Below are 14,863 nucleotides of genomic sequence, written 5' to 3'. Positions count from 1 at the left end.
AACCCTACCCCTCCCTATTTGAGTCTTTTTCCAATCATAGCCTAAAAATCATATAGTAAAATTTTAAACCCAAGATTCATTAATCAATCATATTAGAGAAAATGAGTTATACTTGATTTATGTTATGCTTTTTTTTAGTAAGATATATCATATATTTTTATTGCATAAGTTTTTGTTGTAAGGTAGCTTCACTATAGGATGAAAATTTGGGTTACTATGTGTCTAAACAATCACATTGTAAATATTTTGTTGGAGATAAAAGATGATAATTCAAATTTGTTGTTGTAGATAAAAGATGGTAATTTAATTTTTTGTTGTACTAGATTAAAAATTAGATTATTACTTATTGATACTTTTAGATGGCACAATAATCATCGTACAGATTTTACAAAGTCAATACATACAAAAATATATATTATTTGCAGAAGGCAAAAATGTTTGTCATTTTAAATGACAGAAAGTTATGTCATTTTAAGAGAGATACAGACACAAAAAATTTGAATTTTAAATTAAAAAAAGTCACCAACTTTCTCTCTCCCATGATTTCTGTTTTTCTGTGTCTATCTCTCTCCTAAAACGACATAACTTATATCATTTAAAATGACAAACACCAAACCCTTTCCAGAATAATCACATAAACTTTAGGTTTCTAAATAAATTGAAAAATCGATCCAATTTAAATTGAATAAAATTAAATTGAATTAAAAAAAAATTCAAAACAAATAAATAATTATATTATCAAATTAAAAGAAATTTTTCACCCAAACAAACCAATAGTACTTGTCCACCCAAAAGAATAAAGTGATGCCAACACCATAATCACACGGAAAAAAATATTGAAAACTTCCTTATATTATTTTGGAACTGTGGCAGTGGCAGTGGCAGTGTTGACTTGGAATTGACAACCCTATTTTATATCTCTGTGTGGGTTGTGACTGCTATAACCTTCAATCTTCAATCTTGGGTTAGTCTCTGTTTCTTTAAGTTTGCCAGATCTTTTCATGGTTGGTGATCATTATATGATGAGTGATTACTTGTTCAGTTGTTCATGCTCATACATACCCATAAAAATTTTCTCTTTTCTCTGATATCTGAAAATTTTCATTTATGGTTTTGTTGTTTCTACTGTTTGATGACTGAAGTTTGATGCAATGTAGGATGAAAATGCCATAAGTGGTTCTGTATGGAAGAATATTGTTCAGTCACTGTCTTTCTTTAAAAATTTGATAATATGTTCATTTTTTGTTTTCTTTGTTTCTGGAATTCGAGTATATATATTATCATATTGTCTTTCTTTGACAGCTAAAAGCTTCAAACTTTTAATATTAAAAAAAAAAAAAGCTTCAAACTTTACATCGTATGTTGGTAACAGGTTTTTTTCCCCTTCTTTTTTCCTCTTTTTTTTTGTTGCTCCCAAATTAGCTTTGAATTGTTGAACTTCAGCAAAAGGAACCCTTCTAGGTGAAGGAATATTTATTTGTCTTTATTTCAAACATGAGTAACCCATTTGGATGGAATGGCTATTTTATTGTAAGCCTTTGAGTGTTAAATTGATTTTCCTTGGATAGCTCTAATGAACTACACGTGTTTTTCTTTTTCTGTAGATTCTTTGATTAGGATATCTTTTTCTTGGCCTTGTGTTTCTTTTCTGAATTTTATCAGAAGTTATTTTTGGAAGGTGTTAAAATTGTTGACTCTGATGGTTCAGTTTCTTTCATATGAGGGTAAAAATGGGATGAAAAATTATTAGAATAATTTTATTTGTAAAATTGTATTGAAAAATGATCAGTTTTACTTTCTATTGTGTGCAAAAAACTTTAACTAATTTTCAGTCTGCTTCGATTTCCAAAATGCTGAAAGCATTGGATTCTCTGAAGTTTCATTGTCCCTATATAGCTTGTGAAAATAATTTGATTAATTTTTTAACCTTTTTTTTTTCCAACATTATAAAAACATTTTTTTATTGATGTTTGAAATCACATCTTGAAGTACAACTAAGGCTCTAATACTCTTATTTGGAGAAATGAGGTAACATAGTTTACTAGATATCAAGAAGACGTGTAATGCTAAGGTTGTACAGTTTTGTGTATACCATCATTTTAATTATGATTCTGTTATTTAAGTATTTATATTTGTTCTAGAGCTAAATTGCATATCTGTCTTTTTGTGTAGTTTCCAGTGCTTTATATTCTATGAATTTTACTCCTTCACACTTATCGACATCAACTGCAGGTCAAGGGAAGTTGCTGAAATTGTAATCCAGGGATTAGGAAGGTCCTCAGGTAGGTGGAAGTTGCCATTACATTTTTATCAATGAGACATCTGTATCATGAAGCTGAGTGTTTGCCGTAATACACAATCAATGGCTCATTTGTTACATTCAAAGTTATTTAGTCAATGCAGTCTAAAGCTTGAACTTGTTCTTGTGATGATTTAGTGTTTCCAGAAATTGATTATTTTTGTGAGGAAGAAGGAATATTTTCTATTGACAATTGTTTCTGACATTGTTAAGTGTGAAATACATTTTCTTGAAAGTTATATACTGTGAAACAAATAGACTTCTAAAATTATTTATTGTAACAACAGACTACAATTTTGAAGGGAATCAGTGTTTTATCCCTGCTGCCTCCACCCTACTTACATAATTGGAGGTTGAACTTCCATATGTAGTATGGAGTTGCAAAGAGTTGATTTTTTTAATTTGTGATTGAACGTAATCAAGGCTTTACAAAAGAATAAAATAGCTTAAAAAATCAGTTAAGAACTGTTTCACATTCATCAAATGAGCTTATTGCTATCAACTCTAAGTTCCACGAAGACACTTTCTGAGTTTTTTTTTGTCATGATCTTGGGTCCATTGACACTTGCACTTGTTGTAAGAATAATGTTGGATAGTGAGGTCACATGTTCCAAAACTTGCTAACATGTGTCTGCAGTTGCACTTAGTAAAAGACAGATTGAATTCTGCAAACTATAACATTATGTTGTAAAATGTAATGCTTATGCAGATGATTGATTAATCGAAAAGTTCAAATACTTCTATGAAAGTTAGTTATAATATACAATATAACCATCTATCTATGTAGATTCCATTTTGTTTCTAAAGATGTTGCCACCCTTTTTTAGATGTAAAACTCTCCCATGGTTTCTACACCTCCCCACAGCTTCATCCTTCTCAATTTCCTCTTTCTTTTCCATGATCTCCGACTTCTTCAACACAAAAGTACTTTGTATCTCTATTTCTAGCTTTGAAGATTCTGGTTCTGCTTTCTCATCCCAAACCCATACCGGTTGATCTAGATCATACGCAGGTTAGAATTGTTTGACCATGACTTTAAGAAAGCTCCTCCAAGTTGCATTTAGATTGAGCCAACCCTAGCACTAATACTAAACCAAAACATGACATCTCAGCTCCTTCACATTCTTAGGGAGCCTCTTTGCGTTGTGTGTTCCTGTTGCAGCTCGATGTTGATCAGCCACCAATAAGTGTCCTCTCCTTCAAACTCTGTAATCATCTTCAATTCAGTACTCATCGAAAGCTCTGATAACAATTGATAGGAAATAGGTATTTTACTACAGAGAAATAGGGATAAACCTCAAATAACAGATGTAACATCCCGAGCGCTGACGAAGGCGGGGAGTGATCGCCGGTGCGAAAGGGCATGGATAAGGAGCGGCTCCTGACAGGCTTTCAGCGGGGGTTACATGAATGAATGAATCGAATTGACACCCGAAAGAGAGGGATTCCAAAGACTGTGCATGTATGAGACTGCACAGTTTGGATAGCTTATAAGAATTGTTAGAAATAATATAATATTAAATAGTATTGTATTATTTATTATTCTGTTATTCTAGCAGGTTATTTGGGCTTGGCCCATTAGGTCATTTAACCTCTTTAAATAGAGGTCTTTTGTACAGTTCTATACACAATTGAATACAATACATTCATACATTCTAATTATAATTAATTGGTACTACCTATACTAATAAGATGCATCTAGTTTTCGGTAGTCCGGAACGGAAGAACTCCATAGTTAAGCGTGCTTGGCTTGGAGCAATTCTGGGATGGGTTACCTCCTGCGAAGTTTTCCCAGGAAGTGTGCGAGTGAGGAAAAAGCACACTGAAAAGTCTCGTGTTAGTATGTGGGGATAGTCATTGATTCTTGAAGCGGTCGGGCGTTACAACAGAGATCTTAGTCACTTACAAAACAAGAATACAAATGATAGAACATTGTTGAACTTCGAGGGTCTGCAAACCTCCTTACTCAAGCACCTAAAATGACCTCATAATTGGATGTTATCTCCCCTACCTTTCCCTCCTTTTTAACTTTGCTTCTAACTATTTCCCTTTTCCTCCCACCCTCCTTGCCACCCGAATTCCTCTTCTGCCCCTTAATCATAATTCCCAGGTGGTCTACCATAGGAATGGCTATCACTTTCATTCAAAAGCTTAATCTTTTGGGATAGTTAGTTATGACATGGTATCATGCCTTTTACAACCATGGTAGGTTAGGTCTGTACATTATTCATGCTTCAAGCCCAAAAGACTTTTGCGTGAGGAGGCATGTTATTGTTAGATATAAAACCATTCATGTGCTTTCATCCAACAACTTAAGCTTTTGAAATAGATGGTTCATGAGATACTTATGTTTAGCTGCTTAGATATATTTACATTTTTAAAAGACATCAAAGATAACTATTGTTCTTGTGGAACCATAGATATGTTTTGTAATGAATTTGCTTGCAAAGTTTTGCTGACTATGGTTTGACTGTATGGACCTTTTGCATATTTAAGTGTATACCCTTGACGTTCAAGGGAAAGAATTCCAATACTTTTAGGGAACTTAGTGAAAGCCTTAAAGTATACAATTTACCCATCTATTTATATTCCAATTTGGTTCTAAAGCTGTTGCATCTCTGCAAATATATGTTGAACTTATTTTTTTGCTGTTCAGAGATGTTTGCATTTTCAAAAGACATCAAGGATAACTGTTGATCTTGTGGCAGCATACATATGTTTTGTAATATGAATGTTCGTGGAAAGTTTTGTTGACTGTGGTTTGACTATATGGAGCCGTTGCATATTTAAATATACATGCTTAACATTCAGGATAAAGGGAATAAATTTGAACCTTTCCATTTTCTTCTTGTGAGTATACTGGGTCCCAACATTATTCATTAGTAAAAACTTTTTCTTTCAATTTCTATGCCTTAGTATATTTAGATTCTTATCTGCAATAAGAACTGAATGTGTAAAATGCATGTTATTTCTCAACCATCTTGTTAAACCTAAGCCTACATTGTGAACTTATAAGTGCTTAAATTATTGCAGACTTGTCATTCGTAAGTATAACAAATTTTATAACAAATCATTGAATATGCTTGTAAATTTAAATTGACGTATTTAGCTTACTTGCAGTACAGTCTTTTTTTTTACTTCTTTTTTCCTCTTTTTCTTTAATTTTTTTTCTTCTTCTCTTCCTATACAGGAAAGCCAAAGAGTTAGCATTTAGAATGGGTAAAACAATTGAGTTGTATGGATTCCCTTCTTTTGTGAATGTATCCGATGTAAAGATATTTGTAGAGCGATATACTGGTGAAGGAACTGTCTATGCTATTAAGATAAGACAAGCCAAAAGTCGGGTTCCAAGAGCATTTGCTATTATTCAATTCACCTCTGCTAAGTATGCTGCATCTATGATGTCTTTAGCTAATAACAATATGCAAACATTGCGGTATGGCTCCTCCTACCTAAAGGCTCGGGAAATGGAAAGAGATATTGTGCCAAAGCCAAGAACCTTTTTGCATAGTTTGGCTGATGTGAAACTGTATTTTGGCTGTCAGATAACGAAGGGAAAGTTCTCTGTTTTATGGAAAAAGGTGGATGTTAATGTAAATTTTGGGATTGGAATGAGAAAGTTGCAATTCTTTTTATCCCATAACAATGTGCAATATAAACTTGAGCTTTCGTACGAGAACATTTGGAAGGTTGAGCTGCATCGACCACGGGGTGAAACTGCAAAGTATCTCTTGTTTCAGGTTTTTAAATTTAACTTTTGTATTAGCATTTTAAAGAATATACTTTGTTTTCTTAGTGAACTTCATAATAAGCATAGTTAAAAAAGTGCTAGTGCCAATTGGAGTTGGCTCACCCAGTCAACAGTGACAAATACACATGACTTGGATTTGAATCTAGAGGTCTCCTATTGGTTGGTTATCTTTAAGTCTCCTGTAAGTGCTTACTAAACCTGGGAGCTGTCTCCTCACCCCTTATTTTCATTTTACCAAAATGAAGAAAAAAAAGTGCTACAGTGGAAGTTGCAGAGATAAGATAACCATTTAAACTATATTGAAACAGGTTAAGGTAGAAGTTCATTGGTTGAAATTGAATCCCTTGTATGCAAAACAATTATGGTGAACCAGAACTAATACCTCAAATCAATAAAATGATAAAATAACACAACAAAAAGCTTGTGGATCTTTGTGTTTTAATCATATAAAAAGATGCAGAGAAGAATTCATAGGTTCTGTAGAAGTTTCTTGTTCAGGAATTTTTAACTGAGGAAAATAATGTGCTAAATCAACGAAGAATTTTGCATGAGAAAATTATCAAATTATAGTTAATAAATCCCTTGCTTTTACGTTTTCATAGAAGTTTTGTTTTTTCTGAATTGCATATGGTTTATAATGCATTATTTGTCTCATTTATATGTCGCATGAACTATAGTTGTTGTTTTTTATGCTTATTTAGTCAGTGTCTAACTTTGTCAGAAGCAAAGATTTCTCCTATTGTTTATTTAGAAGAGTTTTTCCTTGATTCCCATAGCCTTGATTAGTTTTGTCTTTGGGTAACAAAATTGATTTGATTGAACTGCGTTGTTTTTTGGAGTATTCATACAAATACTAAGAAGAACATACTTTTTGGTTTGGATTTCAAGATGAATTCAGATTTCTAACTGAAAAGAGAAGTAATTTTGATGTTCAGAAATTGTTCTGCAATTAAAATCAAAGTTTAGTGAACTTAAGCATTTGTTTAAGGGATATTTATGACTATTCTACGAACTATATATGTTTTGCCCTTCTTTACTTACGCAACGAGACTGTACAACTCTTTAAGAGAGGCCGAGCTAGTAAGATGTAAAGCAATATATTTATTGCTACTACTTTTTGCACTTGCAGTGAAACGACAATTCACATCTTGAAATCCAGCTTCATCCTACAATTGGATATGTAAATTACATTAAGTGTTTTCTTAAATAAAAGTTTGTGTGCTTTACTGTTATCTACCAATCTTTTCCTAATTTTTGTCTTCATGTATTTTTTTTTAAGAAAGTAACATTTATATTGTTTCCCAAATCAAAGTAATTGTAAAGAATCAATTCAACCCAAAAACTTAAGCTATTGGGTGAGGCTACATTAATGGTTTTATACTTGTCTAACACGCCCCGTCACACGAGAGCCCACTAGGCTTGAAGGGTGGACGATGCACAGGCCCAACTATCCGTGCTGAAAAACTTCACAAGAATTGATTAATATTAATTAAATGGGGGGCGGTGAGAATTGAACCGGTGACATGAAGATTTGATACCATGTAAAGAACTAATTCAACCCAAAAGCTTAAGCTATTGGGTGATGCTACATTAATGGTTTTATACTTCTCTAACAGTAATTAAATTATTTTGTATCAAATCTGTAATTATTTTTTCTGAAATTTCATTTTGTACTTTGATGACCTTATCCTGATGCTAAAAGCCTATGGTCTAATTATTTGTTGCCGTTCATGTTCTGCAAGTTTTCCAATTGAAGTCATTTCTTATCAATTCTTCCACAACAGTGTGTTAGATTTTTGGTTTTGTACTGAATGAGTTATCAGTTGTTGGAGATAAACATATTTTTGCAATTTAATATTTACTGCAATACTTATTACTAAAGTGAACATTTTCATCTTCAATTATGGACTTATCTGTTCTTGTGATTGTCTCTGCACTGTAATTACATATTACTGTGATTGCTTCACTGTGACATATGGTAAATCTTATTCGTTTCTCTTCAATTTCTAGTTACTTGGTGCTCCCCGCATTTTGAAGAATGATGTACCCAATTCAGCAAATGTATATGAAAATCCTTTGCTCAACTTCTTTAAGGATACCCCTGATGAGCAATGGATCCGAGCAACAGATTTCACACCTTTCAGTTGTATTGGGCAGTCTTCTGCTTTATGTCTGGAGCTTCCACATGACCAACATTTTCCAAATTTCAGGGAAAATTTTGCTTATTATGAGGAAAGTGAGAAGCAATACACTTTAGAGACAGGAGTTCCTTTTTCTAGTAATCAAGATGTTGTCCCCATTGTTGCTTCTCCACGAGGCATTGAAATACCATATGACATCTTGTTTAAAGTTAATTCATTAGTTCAGCATGGGTGTCTTGCTGGTCCTGCACTTGATAATAAGTTTTATCTTTTGGTTGATCCATGTAAGGTGGACCTTGCATGCATTGAACATGCTTTAGAAAAAATTTATTATTCAAAGGAATTCTGTTATGAACCCTCAAAGTGGTTGATTGATCAGTACACAAGGTACCTGACATCAAGGAATCCTCCTCGGTCACCTACGATATCCTTGGATACTGGGTTGGTATATGTTCGAAGGGCTCAGATCACACCTTGCAAAGTATACTTTTGCGGTCCAGAGATTAATGTCTCAAATCGAGTTCTTCGCGAGTTCCATAAAGACATTGATAATTTTCTACGTGTTTCATTTGTTGATGAGGAGTTGGAGAAAATGTATTCAACAGATTTATCTCCACGTACATCTGAGAACAGGAAAACTGAGATATACACAAGAGTGCTTTCTATCCTTAGAAATGGCATAGTTATTGGTGACAAGAAGTTTGAATTTCTAGCATTCTCATCAAGTCAGTTGAGGGAAAGTTCCCTTTGGATGTTTGCTCCTACAACAACTGGACGTACTGCTGCTTCCATTCGGAAATGGATGGGAGATTTTCGCAAGATTAGAAATGTGGCTAAATATGCTGCTAGGCTGGGACAATCTTTTGGTTCATCTACTGAAACTCTAAGTGTCCCCAGGGATGAAATTGAAATTATTCCTGATGTGGAGGTTACACATTATGGAAACCACTATGTCTTCTCTGATGGAATTGGGAAAATATCTCTTGATTTTGCCAAGAGAGTGGCTAAAAAATGTGGCCATGACTACCCTCCATCTACCTTTCAGATTCGATATGGCGGGTACAAAGGAGTTGTTGCTATTGATCCCACATCATCAGTAAAGCTATCATTGAGGAAGAGCATGCGCAAGTATGACTCAGATAACACAAAATTGGATGTTTTGGCATGGAGTAAATTTCAGCCTTGCTATCTGAATCGGCAGTTGATTACTCTCTTATCGACCCTTGGTGTCGCAGATTATGTTTTCGAGAAAAGACAAAAAGAAGCCGTTGATCAACTGAACACCATGTTAACAGATTCATTGAAGGCACAGGACGCCTTGGACTTAATGTCTGCTGGGGAGATAACTAATGTTTTAAAGGAGATGCTCAATTGTGGCTACAAGCCTAATGTTGAACCTTTTCTTTCAATGATGCTGCAAACATTTAGGGCTTCAAAACTGTTGGAATTGCGACTTAAAACTAGGATCTTTATTCCAAATGGGAGAGCAATGATGGGATGTCTAGATGAAACTAGAACTCTAGAATATGGCCAAGTATATGTTGGATTTTCTAACAACAGGGTCAGGGGTCTATCCAATGATTATATAATTACAGGTAAGGTGGTAGTGGCAAAAAACCCCTGCTTGCACCCAGGCGATGTGCGTGTTTTAAAGGCTGTAGATGTACCGGCTTTGCATCACATGGTGGATTGTGTTGTTTTCCCTCAAAAGGGGTTCAGGTAAATATATTTCTTAAATATTTCAAATTTTATGCATTGTCAACACTATTTTATAGGATCATATGTGATCTATCTTTTAAATATTGTATACAATAAAATATCCTAGTCTCTAAAATTTCTTTTGGGTGTGATTCTGAAATGAGAAGGATACAGATAATTAAGAGAAAGAAAAGATAGCCCAAGCTTTTGAGAGGCTTGCCTCCTCAAATCTTAACTCAAATTTTGCCTATTTGTACCCAACCTCCCCTTTTACATGAATCTCACTCTTCTTTAACAGGATCCGCTCACACTCCTCTCTCCCTGTTGCCATGTGTCTAGGCATTTACATGAAAATCCCCACGCATATTCCCTTCTACCTAACTCATTGCCTTTGCATTTATTTATCCTCACATAGACTGTAGTAATCGGAGGGTATCTATCTATGTGGATACATTCCTTTATTGTTTAATATGGATGGATTTGAAGATAACCACTGTTGATTGGAGGCTAATGATAACAAATTCTATTATGATTCTGGATGGGATGGGACTTGCCTTTGGCATGACTATTTCACTATGAGGTTTGTTATGTATTTCCAGCTTCACATATATTGAAAATCATTTTAATAAATATGATATGCTAAGTTGCTGCTATTTCTAACAAAAGATAAATCCATACTTTAAAATTTCTGGATTATTTTCTTCTTTTTCCTTGACAAGGTATCAATTCCATTTCTTCACGGAACATTGCTATTTTACAATAAATGGTGACTCCTTTTACTGCTTCATCTATAACTTCAAAGATTTGGTGTTTAAATATTCTTTTTATTTGTTAACAAACCTATCTATGTATTTTAATGTAAAAGATTGATTTCTTAGGTTTTCTTACATAATTGCTGCAAGAAGACCTTCTAAGGTTTACCTGCAAGGCATTTTATTTGTGTCATCTGATTTATCTTCTTTAAGGCTTCTAGGATGCTTATCTTTGTTTCTCTTAGCTATTTTACTTAATCAGATACGGTTTCAAATAACATCTTCACTAAATATACTTGGCAAAATTGTTTCCATCCTTAAATGTTTGTTCTGATTTCTGCATGTGGGCATCTACCTGACTTGTTTGCAACTCTTGTTTCCTGTGATGAAAACACATCTAGAAAATTAAGATTAGAACAGAAGTAGCTTATGTGGCTTTGAATATTTTCCAGTGTTTAGAATGTTATTATTTCAAGGACTTTTCTTGGAATATGAGATTTTGCTTTTTCCTTTTGTCTTGTGTTTTTGTAATTTCCTTTTAAACGGGTCTATTGACATTTGACACAAATAACTGATTTTCAATATCAGACCTCATCCAAATGAGTGCTCGGGAAGCGATCTGGACGGAGATATCTATTTTGTTTGTTGGGATCCTGAATTGATTCCATCTCGTCAAATTCAACCAATGGATTATACTGCCGCCCCAAGTATGGAATTGGATCATGATGTGATGATTGAGGTATAATTCTTAGAGCACGACATCACTAGGCAATCTTTCCATGCATTCTTTATATTAGTTTTGGTTTTAGAATTTCTTGTTACAATTATATATGATCTTTAAAGTTGTTTTGATATTCTAAAGTAGAACGGTAAGTCGGTAACTATGTGTACTTCTCTTTGGTGGGGAACTCCCCCAATTGATAAACCTATAGTACTCCTTGTGGGCTTGGTTTAATACACACTTTGAAGAAAACAAAATATCAATTATTAGCCAATGAGGGTTGGCGTAGCTGGTCAAACCTTCCGCTCATGCTAGTTGTGACTTGGGTTCGATTCTCAGCTTTTCCTCTTAAGTATGTGATTAGTAATCTCATATTAAATCCTCAATGAAGTTGGTGGTCTTGGCCTTGCATGGGGGCGTGCCTCCCCTACTCTAACTTTAATTTACCAAAAAAATAAATAAATAATATTTTGTTATTTATAATTCTTATCAAATGTTTACACCAACAATTTATTTATAGACTTAATGTAACCAAAAACCTTAATAAGAGAGTATAATAAAATTCCAGAACAAAAAAAAAAATCTCAAATTGAAAATCCTAATTTGAAAACTGAAACCTTAACTTATAATAATAAAACTAATAGGCCAATCTATATGGAGAAGAACACTTCTTCGGGGAGTCAAAAGATGGGTAATGGTCCAAAAGGGTAGAATGCAGTTGAAGTCGTCCTTTGTGATCCATGTATCACTCAAAGTAGGACAACCCAGGCCCAAGCTCAAGGGAGAGCATTGTAAATATTTGTAATTATTTGTATTTCATGGATTAGTGTTTCCTTATTATTACTTTAAGATTTCGGTTTATTCCCTTCGGCCCATATGGCCCATTAGTCTCTATATATAATGTAAATCTTTGTAAATGACAACTTGAGAAATAACAATATTTAGTTTTTTTTTTCCGTTTCAACTGTTATCATCAAAACATACAATATGATTGGATGCGAGGATAATAATCACAATGTGAAAAATGTCAATAATCCTGTCCCCACCCAAGAAATAGTTTGTAATTGTGAACCAACAATCTATCAAACAACACATGTATCCTTTTACGGCCAACGGATGAAATGAGAAGGTTTTAGATCAATACTAATGCCTCATCTTTGGCATGATAAGAATATATCTTATGTGAAAGCTTAGGAGTTAGGATCACAAATAGCAGCTTGAATGATGAAGATTTCATTTGGTCAGTGCTTGAATATTTAGCAGTACATTGTCATCTGGTTTGTTTATTTTGTTTTTTTAGTATTAAGCTTCATTTTAGCAATTTCTTAATCATCTTAGGCCATGATTGCAGCTCGGGTCTTATTTTTCCATTAAATTGATTCCAGTTACTTAGTAGCCTTATAAGTTATATCTAATTTGGCTAGATTTTTATTGGGTGTTTTAACACTGTAATTGTTGGTTCTCATGATGTATGAAGCCAAGCTCTGCTCTGCACCATATATAAGTTAATTATTTATTTGTATTAAGTTCTGCCTTGTAGAGATGGATTTTTTGCTTCCATTTTCCCCCCTAATTGTTAAACTAGTACCTTGTGATTTGTGTGCAATCTTAATCATTGCTTGAGAATTCTCTATCATCCAAAATTTACCATCTTCCACTATCAAATTTGCATGTCAAGTCTCTCGTGATCCCCACATCTTTATCTTTCACCATTTCCTTTACCATTGTCCTCTATTGAAATTTTAATTTTTTTTTTAAGGTGACATTGTCATTTCAAGTAACTTTTTTTTTTCGGTGAATTGTCATTTATAGTAACAACTCAAACCAACCTCAGTATATAGTATCAACTTTTTTTTCTTTTTTTGGGGCAACATGAAATCTAATATAAGCTTACGACATGCTTTCTTGGTGCAGGAGGTTGAGGAGTATTTTACCAATTACATAGTCAATGACAGTTTGGGAATAATTGCCAATGCACACACAGCATTTGCAGATAGAGAACCTTCAAAAGCAATGGCTGAACCATGTGTAGAGCTTGCAAAGCTATTTTCAACAGCAGTTGACTTTCCAAAAACTGGTGTCCCAGCTGTTATACCTCCTCGTCTTTATGTCAAAGAATATCCAGACTTCATGGAGAAACCTGACAAACCCACCTATGAATCACGTAATGTAATAGGTAAGCTTTTTAGGGAAGTGAAAGAAATTTCATCAAGTGCCAACTATATTACTTCCTTCACTCTTGAAGTGGCTAGAAAGTCATATGACCGGGACATGGAAGTTGATGGCTTTATGGATCATGTTGATGATGCTTTCTATCACAAAAGCAATTATGACTACAAATTGGGAAATCTGATGGATTACTATGGGATTAAAACTGAAGCTGAAATCCTTAGCGGGAATATTATGAAAATGTCAAAATCTTTCAACAAAAGAAGGGATGCTGAATCAATTAACATGGCTGTAAGGTCCCTAAGGAAAGAGGCGAGGGCATGGTTCAATGATAGCAAAGACTCAGAGAGTGATGATGCATATGCAAAAGCTTCTGCATGGTACTATGTTACTTATCACCCAAGTTACTATGATTGCTACAATGAAGGTATGAAAAGGGACCATTTTCTAAGTTTCCCATGGTGTGTTTACCATGTGCTTGTCCAAATCAAGAAGGAGAAAGCTAGCATTAGAAGGTCTTCCAACTTATCCTCCTTGGAACAAAGTTTCAGTCGAGGGTTGCTTTTGAATTGAGTACTCTAGACTTTACCCTCCCTGCTTTTTCAGCAGGAGTGCAGAAGCAGCTTCTGTCCATATTGATTGACTTTGCATGTACATTTTATAGTGATGTTATATAATATAGTAGAGTGGATATAGATGCTGTATCAACCATTTCCTTTGTATCGTTTGTAAATCTGACTTCGACGCTTCAGTGGTTTCCATTATGGTTTTTCTATGTAGTTGTATTTTCATTTTCTTTTTGAGAAATTAATGGATATTTGAAGGAATGGATTTTAATTTCATAACATGGTATGCTTGGAAAAGCAATGCGACTTATTTCATGAAGTTCCGGGTACAAAATTAAAGTGTCAAACCTCCAAGTTCCCAAAATGAATTAACTATCCCTGAAGAAAATGAATGTAATTAATCAGTAAGATATAACTGTCATAAAATATACATATAAACCAGGGAATGTATTCTCTCAATTCGATCATGTTCCTTTTATTTTACATGCGATAATTCTTCTCATTTAAGATGCCTTAAAAGGAAAAAACTATATATGAAAAGATTTTTTTTTTTTCCTTTTTGGGTTACATGAGAAATAGCACTTGGGTTAGAAAAATTAAAAAAATTTGGACTGGTGGAATTAGGAATTTAATACGCTTAGTATTTTACTTAGGAAGAAAAAAAAAAGAGAGTACCTAAGTAAGGTTCTTGGGTTAAAATTGGGGGATGTTACAAACTTGTGAACTCCAGGGTAATGATATTCATAAGAGATAGAAGTCGTATCCA

General features: G+C 33.9%; 1 protein-coding gene across 1 annotated transcript; it reads left to right on the top strand.

The window, feature by feature from the left end:
- Positions 1-838: 838 nt before the first annotated feature.
- LOC133314377 (RNA-dependent RNA polymerase 1-like) lies at positions 839-14,305 on the top strand. Its single transcript, XM_061515857.1, has 6 exons — positions 839-964; positions 2,233-2,282; positions 5,490-6,039; positions 8,061-9,910; positions 11,230-11,380; positions 13,277-14,305. The coding sequence occupies exons 3-6, from the start codon at positions 5,515-5,517 to the stop codon at positions 14,102-14,104; spliced, it is 3,354 nt and encodes a 1,117-aa protein (XP_061371841.1). The 5' UTR covers positions 839-964; positions 2,233-2,282; positions 5,490-5,514; the 3' UTR covers positions 14,105-14,305.
- Positions 14,306-14,863: the final 558 nt, after the last annotated feature.

This window comes from Gastrolobium bilobum, unplaced genomic scaffold (assembly GCF_033153095.1).
Source record: "Gastrolobium bilobum isolate Gb01-03AN ecotype WA unplaced genomic scaffold, APGP_CSIRO_Gbil_v1 utg1171, whole genome shotgun sequence".
Lineage (NCBI taxonomy): Eukaryota > Viridiplantae > Streptophyta > Magnoliopsida > Fabales > Fabaceae > Gastrolobium > Gastrolobium bilobum.
The sequence above is the reverse complement of the archived record's forward strand: the minus strand, read 5'-3'. Positions and strand labels throughout refer to the sequence as shown.

What these genes read in the sequence shown, in the direction of transcription:
- LOC133314377 (XM_061515857.1), top strand. Translation starts at nt 5,515, where the DNA reads ATGGGTAAAACAATTGAGTTGTATGGATTCCCTTCTTTTGTGAATGTA. An exon ending in CAAAGTATCTCTTGTTTCAG is followed by an intron (nt 6,040 to 8,060) that starts GTTTTTAAATTT and finishes TTCAATTTCTAG; the next exon opens with TTACTTGGTGCTCCCCGCAT. An exon ending in ATCATGATGTGATGATTGAG is followed by an intron (nt 11,381 to 13,276) that starts GTATAATTCTTA and finishes TTCTTGGTGCAG; the next exon opens with GAGGTTGAGGAGTATTTTAC.